Source organism: Podarcis muralis, chromosome 4 (assembly GCF_964188315.1).
Source record: "Podarcis muralis chromosome 4, rPodMur119.hap1.1, whole genome shotgun sequence".
Taxonomy (NCBI): domain Eukaryota; kingdom Metazoa; phylum Chordata; class Lepidosauria; order Squamata; family Lacertidae; genus Podarcis; species Podarcis muralis.
The window spans coordinates 14153408-14171376 of NC_135658.1; the positions used below are offsets into that span (position 1 = coordinate 14153408).

General features: G+C 43.9%; 1 protein-coding gene across 14 annotated transcripts in view; it reads right to left on the reverse strand.

Moving 5' to 3' along the window:
- Positions 1-17969, reverse strand: part of DLG2 (discs large MAGUK scaffold protein 2) — a 901719-nt gene that overhangs the window by 696683 nt on the left and 187067 nt on the right. For 12 of the 14 annotated variants that reach the window (XM_077926964.1, XM_028725975.2, XM_028725977.2 and 9 more), the window contains one exon: positions 6717-6791. In XM_077926964.1, the coding sequence (XP_077783090.1) occupies positions 6717-6791 (75 nt within the window). The remainder of the gene's footprint in view (positions 1-6716; positions 6792-17969) is intronic. The other 2 variants (XM_028725973.2, XM_028725986.2) reach the window with 1 other exon arrangement.

The window sequence follows — 17969 nt, forward strand, 5'->3', positions numbered from 1 at the left end:
CCAAAGCAGTCTATTCCACCGTTAAACAGCTCATATATTCAACAGGTGCTCCCTAATGCGTCCTCTAGGTCCTTTTTCATAAATCAAGAAACAAGCATTTACCCAGCATGGTTTCGAACCTCATAAAAGGGGCATCTAAATGTCAATCAATTTTGGCCCTGAAAAAAACAACCCACTGCTCCAAATAAATCATTTCCAAAGCAGCTGACTGTCGGTGGGACTCAGCACCAAGAGCATCACAATAGGAAAAGCTGTTTTCAGAGAGGCTAAGATAAAAGAGGCAGATGGTGAGGTGCCTTGAGCCATAAACGTAGGTGTCTCAGTTGTAACGAAAAGCTGCAGGAGTACATGAACAGAGCAACAAGGGAGGGGGGAGCATTAAAATTAAAGATCACCTCTGCAAAACAAAGCATAGATATATCCTCCTTAACAACGACTCCCCTGAGCAGTTGTTACTCAAGGAGTAAGGCCTACTGGCTCCAACGAGGCTTTGTAAGTGTGACTAGAATTGCAGGCTGAAGGCAGCTGGATACTCCAATGTTCAAAGCACGTAAACCACAAAACACATTCCTCACCACCCACCTCGAATGTGGAATTTATGAGCTAGCAGGGTTTGGAAGAGAAGCAGGGAGCTTCTCCGTCAACACCTTTGGCTGGGTAGACCTACCTTGTTTTACAGTGGAGTTGCCGGGTGCCCTGCTTTGCAGGAGATTGTCTTCTATTTGAAGGTGCCCCCATTTGAAAGGCTGCTTGGCCAAGGTGGCATGCAAACTAGACCTTTACAGCACTTTCCATGCACCCCACCCACCCAGGAATCCTGGTAACTATCGCTAACTTTACAGACCTACATACAGTTCCCAGAATTTGTGGGGTGGCTGGGCAGGCTTTAAATGTGCTTTAAATCTCTGGTATGTTTTGAAGGGGACGCGGGTGGCGCTGTGGGTTAAACCACAGAGCCTAGGGCTTGCCGATCAGAAGGTCGGTGGTTCGAATCCCCGCAACAGGGTGCCAACCTAGCAGTTCGAAAGCACGTCAAAGTGCAAGTAGATAAATAGGTACCATTCCGGCAGGAAGGTAAATGGCGTTTCCATGCGTGGCTTAGTCATGCTGGCCACATGACCCGGAAGCTGTACGCCGGCTCCCTTGGCCAATAAAGCGAGATGAGCGCTGCAACCCCAGAGTCGTCCGCAACTGGACCTAATGGCCAGGGGTCCCTTTACCTTTATGGTCTGAAGATAAAAAACCAGGAGGAGAAGAGGAGAAGAGGAGGAGGAGTTTGGATTTGATATCCAACTTTATCACTACCCAAAGGAGTCTCAAAGCTGCTAACAATCTCCTTTCCCTTCCTCCCCCACAACAAACACTCTGTGAGGTGAGTGAAGCTGAGAGACTTCAAGGAAGTGCAACTAGCCCAAGGTCACCCAGCAGCAGCATGTGGAGGAGCGCGGAAGCGAACCCGGTTCACCAGATTACGAGTCCACTGCTCCTAACCACTACACCACACTGGCACACTACACCACATGAGAGCAGAGGGATCTGAACATTGCCCAACAATGGATTGTGCGTGGACAGCACACTGAGCAGATACACAACCAACCCAGAGGGTGGCCCTCCTTAGTCTCAATGTTACCCTTGCAGAACTCAGCAGGGAGGAAAATGGGGACAAAACTAGAAAGAGTTGGCTCTGCCTTTCATTGCCTCGGTCTCCACCTACGGTTGGCCTCCCCACTGTCCCTAACAGGCCCCTGCAATTAAACTATTTGCTATTTGTCTTTTTGAGGGTTGCTGGCTTGTGCATCTCCAGGGAAGTGGCAGAGGTCGTGTCTGTAAAAGTGCAGTAGCTCCAAAGCTATGTAACGGGCTGCTGTTTCATTAAATTGTTAAATCACGGTGACTTACAAAAATGTGGAGCCGCTTGCCAGGAAGCTTGAAACATGCAAGCTTGCAATTCAGCCTCCCATTAACGCCTGTGCTGTGAGTTCGCCAGGCATAAACCACAGCGATGTCTATAATTCCTGATGACCATCGTGCAAGTAATATTCCTTGGCTTTCGCTCACATTCCTCGCTTTTTTGGTGGGTTCGCTCTGGATGAGTACTTCTCTGGGGGACAAGGACATCCTGTATTCCTTTTCACCAATTTCCACCACCACTATGAACATTTCTAGGTAGCAACCGCACTACAATTTGAGTTATATTTTTGCCCTGGCAATGATGTGTCAGAATCAGCACATTCCCTAGTGTGTATATTTGACAAAACTCCTTACAAACGTACGTATGAGGGAGGAAACCACACTAAAATGCTGTTGAATCTTCATGGGCATTTTTTCTTTAAAAATATCACAGACTGATGGGGAAAAGGAGAAACAGAAAAATTTAATTTGATAGATTCCTCCATCCCCAAACACCTTTTTGGCTACTGAGCTTGGTAGTAATTTCTGTGTTGGATCCATATTCAATGCATCTTCTATTTCCTTACGGGCAGCACATTACAGAGGAAATTATCCCAGTTATTATGTAATAAAGTCTACCCAGAAACTAGTCTAAGGTTTCATGATTAACACATTCCCTGTGCAGAGAGCTCCTTCAGGAATATTTTATAACCCAAGCGCTACAGAAACATTACCAGGAAAGAGAAGTCTGCAGACACAGCTCCCTCCTTCGGCAATTAATTTGAATTAGGCTGTTCTCCATCGCCAAATGAGTTTAAACAAGGACATTCAAATAAGGAAAGCCAATCCTGCATTGACCTCTCCCACAGACTGCAAACAACTAAACAGAATCAAAGGTCTTAAAGGAAGGAACAATGAGCAGAGCAGAGAAAAGTGGATATGAAACTATAACCATCAAAGGAGGCTGGTGTTTATGTAATAGCAGTGCTTCAAAGTGCACCAGACGGCATGGGGGGGGGGGAGCAGGTAAGAGAGAGAAAGAGGATACTTGGGATGGAGTGGGGAATCCCTGAAACAACTGGTGCCACTCAGGTCTGAGTACCGCAGCTCAGGGTTAGAGAATTTGTTTTGCATAGAGAGGGTTTGGAGTTCAGTTCCCAAGCATTTAACAGGGAGAAATGTAAAGTATTGCACTTGGGCAAAAAAAAATGAGAGGCACAAATACAAGATGGGTGACACCTGGCTTGAAAGCAGTACATGTGAAAAGGATCTAGGAGTCTTGGTTGACCACAAACTTGACATGAGCCAACAGTGTGACGCGGCAGCTAAAAAAGCCAATGCAATTCTGGGCTGCATCAATAGGAGTATAGCATCTAGATCAAAATGGTCAAAGGCCTGGAAACAATGCCTTATGAGGAACGGCTAAGGGAGCTGGGCATGTTGAGCCTGGAGAAAAGGAGGTTAAGGGGTGATATGATAGCCATGTTCAAATATATAAAAGGATGTCACATAGAGGAGGGAGAAAGGTTGTTTTCTGCTGCTCCAGAGAAGCGGACACGGAGCAATGGATCCAAACTACAAGAAAGAAGATTCCACCTCAACATTAGGAAGAACTTCCTGACAGTAAGAGCTGTTCGACAGTGGAATTTGCTGCCAAGGAGTGTGATGGAGTCTCCTTCTTTGGAGGTCTTTAAGCAGAGGCTTGACAACCATATGTCAGGAGTGCTCTGATGGTGTTTCCTGCTTGGCAGGGGGTTGGACTCGATGGCCCTTGTGGTCTCTTCCAACTCTATGATTCTATGATTCTATGATTCTAAGCATCACCTGGGAGGGCTGGGAGACACCCCTCTGAATCCCTGCAGTGCCACTTCTATAAGCCGCCCAGAGTGGCTGGGGAAACCCAACCAGATGGGCGGGGTATGAATATTAAAATTATTGTTATTAATTTCAGGGTTGCACTGCTCAATATTTTGATTCGGGGTTTTTACTGACACTAGATATTTTTGTTCTATCTGTATCTTAGTTTTGCAGTCGTATGCCTTTTACTTTGCAAACTTCCTCGTATGCATCAGTCTATAAATTGATTAAATGGCATATATAAAACAGGTAGCAAGGCGGACACTCTTGCTCAGCAAATTCCGTGCATACACAACTTGGGATTCCTAAAGGAACTGGAGGATAACTATCTTCAAGGGCAAAAGAAGGGATCATTTGAAAGACCAGCACTGAAAAGGCTTTACTTGGTTTAGAAGAAGTGAGATCAGAAAGACAGACATCTAAACAAGTATAGACTGATTCAAGTGATGCCTTTGAGTTAACTGGCCTGTTTAGCTTTGTCTGTTTGCAACATGACAATCCCCTGGAACATTGAGACGTTTGAATGAAATCTGGTATATATGTTTGGTACACAGCTGTACATTTCAGACCACACAGGAGCAGGGAGGGCAGAATAAATGCTTGCTGTGATTTATTTATTTTAAGTATATATGATGTGATGTTGTTTCTCTTTTATGATGCTTGACTGTGTTTCCTTGTAGGGCACTTTAAAGAGGCCTGTTTTTGAACTGAAAAGTGGGATATTAATTTTTAATACCAATTACAACGAAAAGACACACCATAGTACAACATCACCCTTGAGCAGTGAACAATCACAACGACGGCTGGTTGGTATATAATTGAACCAAATGATTCCCCTATTTGGAGTTCCAGCACCCAACCCCAGCACCCATTTCAGAGGGAAGCTGGAAGATGTGAAAACAGTGCACTCACATGTACTAAAACATCAGAGCATTCCAGTGAATGGGAGCGGTGTAACTTAACCAAGCAGAGGGAGATGACTGGATACTCATAGGTAAAGGGATGTGGGTGGCGCTGTGGTCCAAACCACTTAGCCTTTTGTGCTTGCTGATTGGAAGGTCAGCGGTTCGAATCCCTGTGACGGGGCGAGCTCCCATTGCTCTGTCCCAGCTTCTACCAACCTAGCAGTTCGAAAGCATACCATTGCAAGTAGATAAATAGGTACCACTGTGGTGGGAAGGTAAATGGCATTTCCATGCGTTCTGGCACTTGTCACGGTCCTCCATGCAGCAGTAGCAGTTTAGTCATGCTAGCCACATGACCCAGAAAGCTGTCTGTGGACAAACACCAGTTCCCTCGGCCTGAAGCGAGGCGAGTGCCGCACCCCATATTCGCCTTTGACTGGATTTAAACGACCAGGGGTCATTTACCTTTTACCTTTACTCATAGGTAAGTGGGGTTAGTATTGCAACCTAACTCCCAAATAAGCATGCACAGAATTGTTGTCTAACAGTGCAATTCTATGCATGGTTACGCAGAGACGTAAGTCTTGCTGTGTTCAGTGATGCCTACTTTCAAGTAACTGCGTATAAAATTGCAGCTTTGGACTCTCTCCTGTAATATAATTCTCTGGTCAGTGTGTACTTACACTACACATTGAATATTCTGCACAACAGAGGCCCAATTTAAATTAGATGGCACTGTCACAGCTTGTTAACCTCAGCATCTTTTAGGGAGCCCAACAAGTACATATTATCCAATGGAAGCAGCTCCAGTGGCCAGCACTAATCCTTCTTAGGTTCTTAGTCTCTGTGTATGTGCAGTGAGCATCAGCACTCCAGCAAAACCACCACATGGAACACACATCATTGGAGTGGAGATTCTACCCACCTGACACACCATAGTACAACATCACCCTTGAGCAGTGAACAGTCACAATGACGGCTGGTTGGTATATAATTGGACAAAATGATTCCCATATTTGGAGTTCCAGCACCCAACCCCAGTACCCATTTCAAAGGGAAGCTGGAAGATGCACCTTGCATATTTAAACATCAACCATACAAAAAGCTAAAGAAGTAGGCAGCTTTCAGAGGGCTGCTCACATGCTTAAATTACAGTGGTACCTTGTTCTGAGTCCGGGATCCATTGAAAGGGATGCTCAACAAAGCACCGCTTTGTGCATGCACGAGTGGCAAACCCGGAAGTAGCCCGTGCCGGTACTTTCGGGTTTGCCACGGACGTTTGCCAAAATGGACGGTCGACAGGGCAGACGTTCGAGGAGGTATTACTGTATATGTTCCCCATAAGATGGGGAAAAGCTGTTTCCACTGATCTCAAAAAACTTGCTGAGTAACGCACCAATCGTGGTAACAAATTGGATGGTTTAAAATCCAAGGTTGCACACCTCTGATTTGAAATTTATAACATCTTGGTTTGGATATCAAAACTAAACATTTAACACTCGACTGGAAGAGGCAAAACTCAAAATGTCAGTTTTCCTGACCACATTTCTAAGTTGGCCTGTACAATGTGAACACTGCAGTATTAATTTTAGGATTTCTGCAGCCTGATCCTATGCACAGTTTCACAGAAACGAATCCTGGTGATTTCATGGGGCCTTACTTTTAGGTAAATGTAGGGAGGGTTGCAGGTTTAGAAAGTCTGGATTAGGGCCCAGCAGTTGAAAATGTACCTAATTCAGATGACTGAACACAAGGAGAACCATGAAATCAGGAAAGAGGATCTTTGTCTTCTCCTGGGCTTCACCCAACACCAACAAATCTTTTTCTAGAATTTTTTTGAGATTATTTTCAATCCCTCAGCGACAGAGTATGGAACCACAAAACTGTGAATTGCTTTGGGGGAAAACCCACTCACAAAGACCAGAACGTACCCTTAATTTGGCCTTTCTCTGATAATTTTATCAAACATTCTGGTATACAGCCCTAAGGCTGCCTCTAGGACATAGACATCTCCTTTATTCTCTTTAATCTTTGCAACGGAGGGAGGAAAAGGCTCCGACTTACCACAGAGTGCTGAATAGGTATCCATCCAGGTGATTCAACGGGACACTTGTGCGCTGGGCATCTGGTGTGGCTCTGCTGCAATGAAGGAAACAAGAGGGTGGTGTGTTAGATATTCTGTGTGCATGAACTACCAGACATTGGAGGGAAAGTGTTGGTTTGAAGGTGGCACCACCTTAAAGAAGCAGCTGTAGTTCAGTGGTAGAACAAATACCTTGCATGAAAATGACTCCAAATTCAATCTTTCATTCTCTCTCTCTCTCTCTCTCTCTCTCTCTCTCTCTCTCTCACACACACACACACACACACACACACACACACAAACATCAGAGGGGACCACAAGCAATAATAACATTGAAATCTATCACCAAAACACATTAATAAAAAGCTTAATACTCATATTACCGAGCATTATTAGATTCCTATTAATCAAATATATCTTTCTGCGGTTTTCCATCAGTCTTTGATGGGTTCCTCCTCTCACCCTTTTGTCTAACAGCATCAATAAAAGTATATCAAGTTGCCCATTCTTTATTGCACCAGATTTAGAGTGACTGGGGAAACCCAGCGAGATGGGTGGGGTAGAAATAATAAAATAAAATAAAATAAAATAAAATGCCCCTGAGCGATGGTCCATCCTTGCTCATGCTCCTGTATGGCTATTTTTCACTGTACAAACCATCTTTTTAATTCCTCATCTATCCTATCTCATTACTAGGCTCATTTGTTTGTGTAACAATTTTTAAATCACACACTTGTTTTTGTTTTTTTTAAAAAAACTCTCTTTCCTCATCTGGAGTATCTCAAGAACAAACAAGAATGATTAACTTTTTTCCCCTGTCCAAACACATAGCCGATTAAGTGTTAAAACAATTTTACTTTTTGCTGAACAAAATGTCTCTGCAAACTCACCACCCAATCATTCTTTATCAACATGCATCTAGTCAATAAAACAACTGGACTTGAAGCAGGCTCCATGTGTTTGGTCATTTGAGGATGCTTGCATTGTACATAAGTGCGCATCTTAAGAATGAACTTGGCAGGTTTTAGGGGCACAGCAAGGCTAATTCTCGATTTCTGACTTCACAGCATGCTCTAAATACCAACAAGCAATGCTGCTTTTTTTTATTATGGATGTTGTGGATGTTTGGCCAAGCCTAGCTGAGAAGCAGGCTTCAGGGATTCTTAAAAGATTGTTTCCAAGGAGAGGCAAGCTGTTACATATTTATTTATTTATCATTTAATGCATTTCTAGCCTGCCTTTCCTCCAAGAAGCTGAAAGTAGTGCACATTGTATGCTGAGGAAACTGAGTGGGGAGGCAGGGGTGACTGTCCATCTTCAGGGCTATTCCAGCCTCTTTGATCGTTCAGATTTTATAGGATCAGGCCAGGCTGTGGAAAGTCTGCAGGCAGGACCTGGGTACGGCAGCAACTCTCTCCTCTTTTGATTCCCAGCAACTGGCATAAATACAGTGGTACCTCGGGTTAAGTACTTAATTCGTTCCGGAGGTCCGTTCTTAACCTGAAACTGTTCTTAACCTGAAGCACCACTTTAGCTAATGGGGTCTCCTGCCGCCGCCGTGCCGCCAGAGCACGATTTCTCTTCTCATCCTGAAGCAAAGTTCTTAACCTGAAGCACTATTTCTGGGTTAGCGGAGCCTGTAACCTGAAGCATATGTAACCTGAGGTACCACTGTACAGTGGTACCTTGGTTGTCGAACGGCTTGGTTCCCAAACAAATCAGGTCCCCTGAACGCCACAAACCCGGAAGTGAGTGTTCTGGTTTGCGAACGTTTTCTGGAATCCGAACGCCTGACGCGGCTTCCGATTGAGTGCAGGAAGCCCCTGCAGACAATCGGAAGCCGCGCCTTGGTTTTCGAACGGTTCCAGGAGTCGAACGGATTCCCAGAATGGATTAAGTTTGACAACCAAGGTACCACTGTACTGGAGCCGTGACACTAGTAGTCACATACATGTCTTCTTCATATCAGAAAGAAGAGTATACCATCTCTCTGGGGTGCCAGTGATTTCACTTTCACAACGTATGCAACACCAGGCCCGATGCAAGTACGCTAAACTTGCTGTCCGGCAGATAAAGGATCTCACTCTTTTTCTTATGAAAACTAACAGTACTGATAAATTCACTGGGAAATGTGCATGTATTCCATGAATGAGTCAGTATTGCTGATTGATGGTTTCTGCATTTCATATCTAACCCTCTAAAGCTGCTTAAAAAGGAGGACCAGGGAAAGGATCGTTGTGCTATTAAACAAGTGTGCTGAACGTGCGGTTCTAGAAAAAGCTGGGGAAGTCATTCAGGGCATTATGTGGAGGAGTTGTCAATTTCTGAAAGGGCAGGGGTGATCACAGCTAGTGGATTATGTAGCTGAGCCCCAGCATAGCAGGAACCATGTAGATTAAGAAAAAAGCATTGTCAGGCAGCTCTTAACAAATGCAGGCCTTTGTCCTCGAGCACTTACGTCTCAATAATTGGAACCCTTTTGCCATTATATAACTTGGGCCAGGTGTGCACCCAGCATAAATCTCTGCTCTAGTTTTGTATCAGTGCTGCATCCTTGAATAATTGATGCGTGCCTTTGGCACCATGCTGCAGGGTCAGGCGTGTTTCGTGGCAGTTTGTGCAACCTCTCTGGAAACTCCTGTTCCATTTAAACATGGCGGGTTAATGTTGCATTGCTGCATTTGGAGCTCTGCTAGGGAGCTGCATAGAAACCTGTTTAATAAATGCACTACAGTAAAAGCACCAATATCTGTGTGAAGCCTGAATCAGTACTCAAGGTTCAACAGAGGAAAACTCGGATCTGGCGCTAGGTTCACGTCAACAGCGTATTCCAGGCAGTGACTGTTCCTTGCTGAGTGCACCCTGCCAAGTTTCATACATGATGGACATGTCTGCAAGCCTTGTTTCTTACATCCGCAGTTCTCATTTTTAAGTGCACATTTAAGGCAGCCTGCACCTAGAAATGTAATGTGTGGAATGACCCGAGATAGACAGACAGAGAGAGTTATAAAACCTCAGTGCCTAGGACTTGCCGATCGCATGGTCGGCGGTTCGAATCCCCGCGGCGGGGTGCGCTCCCGTTGCTCGGTCCCAGTGCCTGCCAACCTAGCAGTTCGAAAGCACCCCCGGGTGCAAGTAGATAAATAGGGACCGCTTACTGGCGGGAAGGTAAACGGCGTTCCGTGTGCTGCGCTGGCTTGCCAGATGCAGCTTGTCACGCTGGCCACGTGATCCGGAAGTGTCTGCGGACAGCGCTGGCTCCCGGCCTATAGAGTGAGATGAGCGCACAACCCTAGAGTCTGGCAAGACTGGCCCGTACGGGCAAGGGTACCTTTACCTTTACCTTTATCCTTCTTTCAATGAGCTCCAGGTTGTGCTTGTGTGGTTGTCCTCCACCCTCAATTTATCCTTACCGCGGCTCTGATTAGCCTGAAAGAGTGACAGGACCAAAATCGCCCAGTGATCTTCATAGCCACTTAAACCTGGGTCTCCTCAGCAAATGTGACAATTTGTCACCTGGATAGAATGGTCCTGACCAGTAATTCATGCCTTAGCAGCACAATGGATCTCAAAAGAGGCAGGGACAACAAATCTCTCTGAACAAGCCTGGACAGATTCCTTCGTGTCTTTGTAGCTTCCAAACCAAACGAGCATCATGGACTCTGCAGGCCACTTTACAGTTTGCAAGAAGAAGAAGAAGACACCCAGCTATACCTGATCTAGACTGTTTCCCTATTCAAGCCAATGCGTATCAAGTCACATCACTCTGAGGCACGTAGAGAAACCATTGACCCCCCTGCTGGTGAGGCTTACTGACCTCCCGGTAAAGCAAAAATTTGACCTTCTCCTGTTAGGCAAAGACCACAAGACAACCCAGATTGTTGCCAGATTCTGCGCACAGATCTGTAGGCGCAGACCATCCCCTGTTTCAATCTAGTTTGTTAAGAAAATTCCCAAACCCAGACCCACGGGCGACTTCGGGTCATTTCTCTAAGGTAGTCTATTTTAAAGTTTTTATGTGTTTATATGCCTATCACACTTTTAAACTTAAAATCTACTGTATATTGTTTTAAATGTTTGTTTTGCTATTGGGATTGTAGTTCCATTTGTGTTTCTCAAGCTGGTCTATGACCGTAATAAATTTCATGTTCATGTTCAAGTTACATCGCTCAGTTCAGCTTCTGGGTCCCTTTGGAGTTTTCTCCTAGCTCCTTTCTGCTGCAGTTCCCTCTAAAAGAGTTCTCTTTCCAACTTGACTCCTCTTTCCAACTTGACTTCTGTACAGTGTTTTCACTTCCCTTTCCAACCTTTCAGTCCATCAGAAGGACAGCGGGCTCTTGGTAAAGTTTCTATTTCCTCTTAATTGCCTGGTTCCCAGGCTGAACCTTGGACCCTCCTTTGCAGAAGATCCTGAGCAAAACCTCCCCTTAAACTTTTGACCTTCCTGTGCATGTGAGCCTTCAAAGCAAAAAGCAGCCAAGCACAAAATGGCTAAAGCTTTTCTTCCTTCACAGCCAGCCGTTACCATAATGTGTAATATGGGATGTAGGTGTCACCCATTCATATTTATTTCGGATAGTTGTCCTTGAGGAGTCTTCCCCATAATTAGCAGGAAATGTCTTTTTATATATCTAAAAATTTAGTACTTATTTTCTGTGGAGGCTGCATTGCATCCCCAAAGAAAACTCCGATTGATGCTGCTTTCCATTTCAAAAATAAGAGGCGGGAGCAGAGAGAGAAAAAGGTTCCTGTGGGCAGACAATAGCAGCATTAAGTGTGCTTTTTTTGAAGGGGGAAGAACTAGCAGGGCAAGTTGTCCTGCAAGATTAAGAAGCGCTGCTATTTTTATTTACAATTCCCTTTCTGAAAAATTGAAATTGCTGGGTAGGATAATGAGTGGCGATAATGGCCATTTATTATCCTAGATAGCAATTTTGATTTTAAGAGCAGGCTTTGCAATCAACATATAATGGGGGTTTTTTTTTGTCATGCCTTGAAAGGCCAGAGCACATTCTTGCAGGATCAGGGACTTTGGAGAGGTCAAGCTTCATGGCAGTCAGAACTCCAAGCAAGAGAGTGAGATTAAGGCACCTAGCAAAGAGAAACACTCTTAGGAAACCAAGCAAAACTCAGTTTTAGTTAGGGCTAGCTGTGCTGGCTGGGGCTGGTAGACATTGTGGTGGAAAACATCTGGAGGGTACCAGGTGGGTAAAGGCTGAATTGGAGATTCTGAGTAAGCAGAATGAGGCAGGAAAAGGTAGCAGCTTGGTCAGGTGCAAAACAAAAAAAACAAGGACAGGACGGGACAAGCATTGAAGGCTGGTCCATTAGGGCAAATGTTGGCACTGCCCCAGCAACCTTAGTCTGATCTCAACCACCGCCACCCTGCCTGCCTGCCTTCTTACTTACAACTGTAGCCTTATTGGAGTTCACCAACTGGGTCTGCATTGCTCCCGGACAGGAGGAAGGAAGTCAAATGACACCGAGGGTTGGTTCAGAGAAAGAGTTCTTTATTTCTGCTCTCCGGAACAGCAGAAAGGCACCTGCGTGGTGTGTCCACAGCAAGTCCAAAGAAATGAGAAATTTCATGCAGTATATATATCCTCCAGGCACCCTCTCCCTCCTTCCCCAGGAATCCAACCACGTCAGCCTATACACGCAGGTTGACATCACATATGTTCCTGCTCTGATATTCTTATGGTACTTCTGACCATAAAAGGATATTCCTGTTCCTACTGTTATCTTGGAGCAAGAGGTCACCATCTCCAAGAACACACTCTGGCGCTGTTCCCGGACTAGGTCTGTGCGTCAGCATGTAAGATAAGCCCTAGACATGTCATCCCTACTCGGCTGGAACAGCCAAGGCCATCCCTTGCTGTGACTGATAAAGGAGAGAGTTTGTTTATACAGCTGTGTCCTTGTTATGCATTTGCTCATCAGCTCAAGTTTTATGCATTTTAGAAATGCTAAGAAGAAAAGGGGGGGGGGGTTGAGTCAGTTTTAAACTGACTGCACAGAAACCCATTCCTTCACAACCAAACAAGGTATATTAATGTTAGGCCTCTTAATGTGAACAGCTGGGTGTGAATTACTTAATGGGGCTGCAAAGGCCATAGTTCAGTGGCAGAGAATCTACTTTGCATGCAGAGGGTCCCAGGTTCACACCCAGTATCTCGAGTTAGGAATGGGATTGTCCCCTGTCTGAAACCCTGGAGAGTCACTGCCAGTCAATGTAGTAGACACTGTATATGGCAGCTTCCTCCATTCCTGTGGATATAATGTTGATGCTGCTGTTGGTACTAGATGCTGTTAATAGACCTCTTGGTATGCTTTAACTATTGCAAACTTTTGATATGCTTTAAAATGTTAACTGTGGAACTATCATCAGTTTACCACACTGGTGTTATAATTTTTGATTGCTTGTTTTCTGTGAGGCACTTGGAGCGCAGCGTATTTGTGGTAAATGCATTGTATGCATTGTACAAATAAACTGACTGCAGCTAATCCAGCAGGTGGGGGCTACACCTGCCAAATCAAAGCTTCCACATTTGCTTCCCCAGCTGAATGGGAAACCAGCATGTAAAACTGGTTCCATGCTTGCAGTTCTTCTGCTCAGTCCAAAAGCTGGCACTGAGTATCAAGTCCATTATATTTTTTTTTTAAGGCAAGGATAAATTCCCTCTAATCAGCTACGCAGAAAGGATAGCGGAGGGCTAAATACAATTCTTAGCATTCCCTCTACGCCTGAGAACAGCCACTTAGTGGGATTTTAGCAGCTGCTGCTTTTTAGAGGATGCAACCTTTGCAGGCCTAGCTGTTTTGCTCGTGCTATCTTGTATTTGAGTCCACATCTAATTACTAAAATAAATTGATGTTATTACTTACTCAGGATTATAGCAAAATTTTGTTTTTGTTTTTTTCACTTAACAACTCTATTCATTTTCCGCTTTAAAAAATAAACCTCATTAATTTAACTGTTGATTTATTAAAAAGCACATCCGTTTAGCTGTTCATACATTAAAGTTCCATTCCTTCCTTTCTTCCTTTTTACTACTGCCACCACACCTTGTGGTCACCATTTCCCCCCACCCCCAGAATGCCCTGGGTGCCATCTTTTTCCAAGGTAATCTAACAACAACCCAAAATGGTGGCCGCTATCGGACGCTGCCTTCCCCCCCCCCCCAGCAGCTACTATTCCCCTCCCCCCCCCCCCCACACACACACACATAAAAAAGCCACAGAATGAAACAAGTTCCAGGGCGTTCAGCAAAACAATGGTGGCTGCCTGGAGAGGACTGGCTGCCCAACTTACTACTGCTGCCACTACCATCAGAAGTCATTAACACTGACTGCCTCCCCATTCATAAACTCTAAGAAAGACAGACTTTTTCACTCAGAGAAAAGGTGTGTAAGAGGCAACATGATCAAAGTCCGTAAAATTATTCATGGCATGGAGAAAGAGAAAAGTTCTTATCTGCCTCTCATTATGCTAGAACTCATCAACATCCAATAAAACTGAATGCAGGATGATTTAAATCAGATAAATGAAAAAACTTCTTCACACAGCACATAGTAGAAATATGGGATTTACTCTCCCAGGAGGTAGTGATAGCCACTAAGTTGGATGGCCTTTAGAGAGGATTAGACATATTCACGGAGGAGAGGGCTACTAGCTACAATGACTATACAGTGGTACCTCTGGTTGTGAACGGGATCCGTTCCGGAGCCCCGTTCGCAACATGAGCAGAACGCAACCTGCGCCTGTGCGATGGCACATGTGCGGGTCGTGATTCACCGCTTCTGCGCATGCGCGTGACATCATTTTGAGCATCTGCGCATGCGCAAGTGGTGAAACCCGGAAGTAACCCTTTCCGGTACTTCCGGGTTGCTGCGGGACGTAACCTGGAAAGATTTAACCTGAAGCAAACGTAACGAGGTATGACTGTACTCTGCCTCAATAGTCAGAGGCAGTCTGCTTCTGAATACCAGTTTCTGGTAGAGGGCTCTTGTGCTTGGGATCTGCTTGCGGGTTTCCCAGAGGCATCTGGCTGGCCACTTTGAGACCAGGGTGCTGGACTAGAGGGAGCACTGGTCTGGCCAAGCAGGCTATTCCAATTTTCTTATTCCCATTCATATCCATTTGGTCCCCACTGAGTTCAGTGTTTGATTCACTCCAGAAATCTATGCAGAGCTTTAGAGTGTATTACATTGCATTAAATTCATCACTGCAGTAATCATTTTGAATGGATGCTCCATACTTTGCTGGATTTAAAGGTGACCACTAGGTTTGTCAGGCTGGAACTTGGAGATTCCCATGTACCTTTAAATTCATCACTGAATTGGGAGTCTTTTCTGCTTCCCACCTGCTCCTAGTCTTTGCCTTCACTTCTCCCCATGCTTGCTAAAGGCAGCAAGGCCCCAGATGTGTACCCAAAACATCCAGGGGAGGAACCTGAAAAGTTCTCTGCATTTCTACATTATTTTGCATTTTTTTAAAAAGAAGTCAGTCATGAAAACTCATCAGCATTTTAATGAGACTTTCTCATAATATACCCCTGTTTTATGCAATTTTCCCCAATACAGTATACACATTTATCATGGTTTTTAAATGCACACATTACCCTAAAATATTAATTTCTGAACACATTACGTGGCAGGAGAACTGCACTGAAAATTTATAGAAAAGGTGGATTTTGAGGAATGGCTTTGCTTCAGTTTGCATATTGTGTTTGAAATTGTGTATTGGGTAGTTCTGTCAATTCAGTGGCAGATTTAATGGGATAAGAGCTTGTATGTATGTATGAATGAATGAATTTAAAATCAAAGCAGTGTACAGCGAATAAGCTTGCAATGCAACCCATTTTACAATCTGGCCACCCTAATCTGGAGTTGCGTGAAGTTTAAAGGACCACGTCATCATGCGCTAGAAAGCCTGGCTGCATCCTGCCACACTATGTTATGTGAAACTGGAGACACAAACACCCTTCTCTCTGCACACCAATGATGGCGGTCGGATCCTTTTAAATGCAGGAGCAGACCTCTGAGTCTTCATGTGCTGCTTTCTCATTTTCCAACTTGTAAGATGCAGCACTCCAGCGCTAAGCAGTATTAAAGCCCTAATGGGGTCTGACCGAGCAGTTAATTGCATATTTTCTCCCTTAGTTTATGGCGCTTTTCATTGATTTTCTAAAACAAATCACCTTTTGTCTTTCAGAGCTAAAGCTGCTCCCCTAAAGACGTTTCTCTGAGATCAACGAATGATAAGTTAATGGAGTTTTATCGGAAATTTCGTTCGCACTAAACAAGGTCAATGCTTGGAAGGAACGAGATGTCACTTAGAAATGGAGATCAAAGTAATTCTATTCTTGCTGCTACCATAGAGACCAACAGGGGGTGGGGGGGGAGAGAATGATGAGATTTAACAGGCTTAATTCTTCCAGAAATTTAAAATTAACTACAAGGGGGAAAGGGGCAATTACCATATTTTTACAGGAATAAAGAAGAGCAGGAAAGAGGGGCTTTTGACAAGATATAATTACAACCTGTTCCACTTGCAATATGTATAGGCAATGCACATGATTTTCATGAGGTTTCTTGACACACACAAAAATATCCCTGGAAAACACATAAAGGGTTTCAAAAGTCTGCATTCATATTTTGCAAACTCCCAAAGCAGCAAATTAGCTGGCTAAATTAATGAACTATATCTAAAGGGCCACTGCCCAGATGTAGAGATCATAATCTGAGGAGGCCCCTCTCTGTCTGCCACTTCCAGTGGAGATGTGGGCGAAGGCAATGAGAGAACGGGCCTTTTGTGTAGTAGTTCGCCATCCATGGAATGCTCTCCCCAAAGAGACCTGCCAGGGGCCAACTTTGTCATTGTTTCAGCACCAGGCAAACCTTTACATTTATTTAGTGGCCATTTGGGCAGCACCAAATGGCTTACTTTGACTAAGTTTTTAATATGCTTATGCAGTTTATTTCTGCGTTTGTTTGTTTGTTTGTTTGTTTGTTTGTTTGTTTGTTTGTTTGTTGTTTAAAAAATCTTCTTGTAAATAATTTTGGAACTTTTGTTGTAAGAGTTGAGCCATAAGTTCCATAAACCTAACTGTTACAATTGTACCAAAATGTAAAGATTGGTAAGGAAAGGTGTAAAATTGGAGTTAGCCAAACTTCCTTTTTTCTGTTTCATCTCAAAGCAGTGTCACTGATCTGCAAAAAAACCCAACACCTCCCAGCTTCACTGATCCACAGTACAAATGTACAAATACGTATTGTTTGATACTTTTGAACAAATTTATATTGTTTGATACTTCTTCTTTTTGGTGCTATTTTCCTTCATTTTACTCTCACTGCTGATGGCCTCATTTGCCCCCACTGCCTCTTAACCTAGTTGATTCCGTCAACAGCATCGCTAAACAATTATTATTATTATTATTATTATTATTATTATTATTATTATTAATACCCAGCCACTCTGGGTGGCTTCCAACAAAATATTAAAATACAGTGTTCTGTTAAACATTAAAAGCTTCCCTAAACAGGGCTGCCTTCAGATGTCTTCTAAAAGTCTGGTAGTTGTCTATTTCTTTGACATCTGGTGGGAGGGCATTCTATAGGGCAGGCACCACCACCGAGAAGGCCCTCTGCCTAGTTCCCTGTAACTTGGCTTCTCACATAAAATATGTGATGGTGTCATGTGAGTCACCACAGCCAATGGGATTTAACAGAAGTGTGGGCAAACGAAGCTAAATATAATGAGAGCAAAGAAGGAAGAAAATGGCACCGAACAGATGAAGCAGCCAGAGAGGGAGAAAAATGACTGAATGACCTTTAAACAATGCAGATGGTTGACCAATTGAGTACTTTTACCTTAAGTAATTTGGCTGCATCAAATATGCTAGCTTCATGTGAACATTTAAACTGGAGAATATTCATTGCTGCCTTGTTTGTAATATATCACACTTGCCATCTCTGGTGTAAACAGAAAAAGTGATGCAAACAGTCGTGTTAAGTATTAAAAGAGCAGACTAGATTCTCTAGATTTTCTTCTGGGTATACTTTTACATAACAAATGCTGAGTTTAGTCTCACACTAACCTCCACACTGATTTCTTAATTTCTATGCTGTTTACATGCTAGTTTCTTCAAGGAGGAATTAGTCATGGGGTTTAACTATCTAGATTTTTACCACCATTTTGGCCTTGGAGGACTGACTTAATTTATCTTCTACTA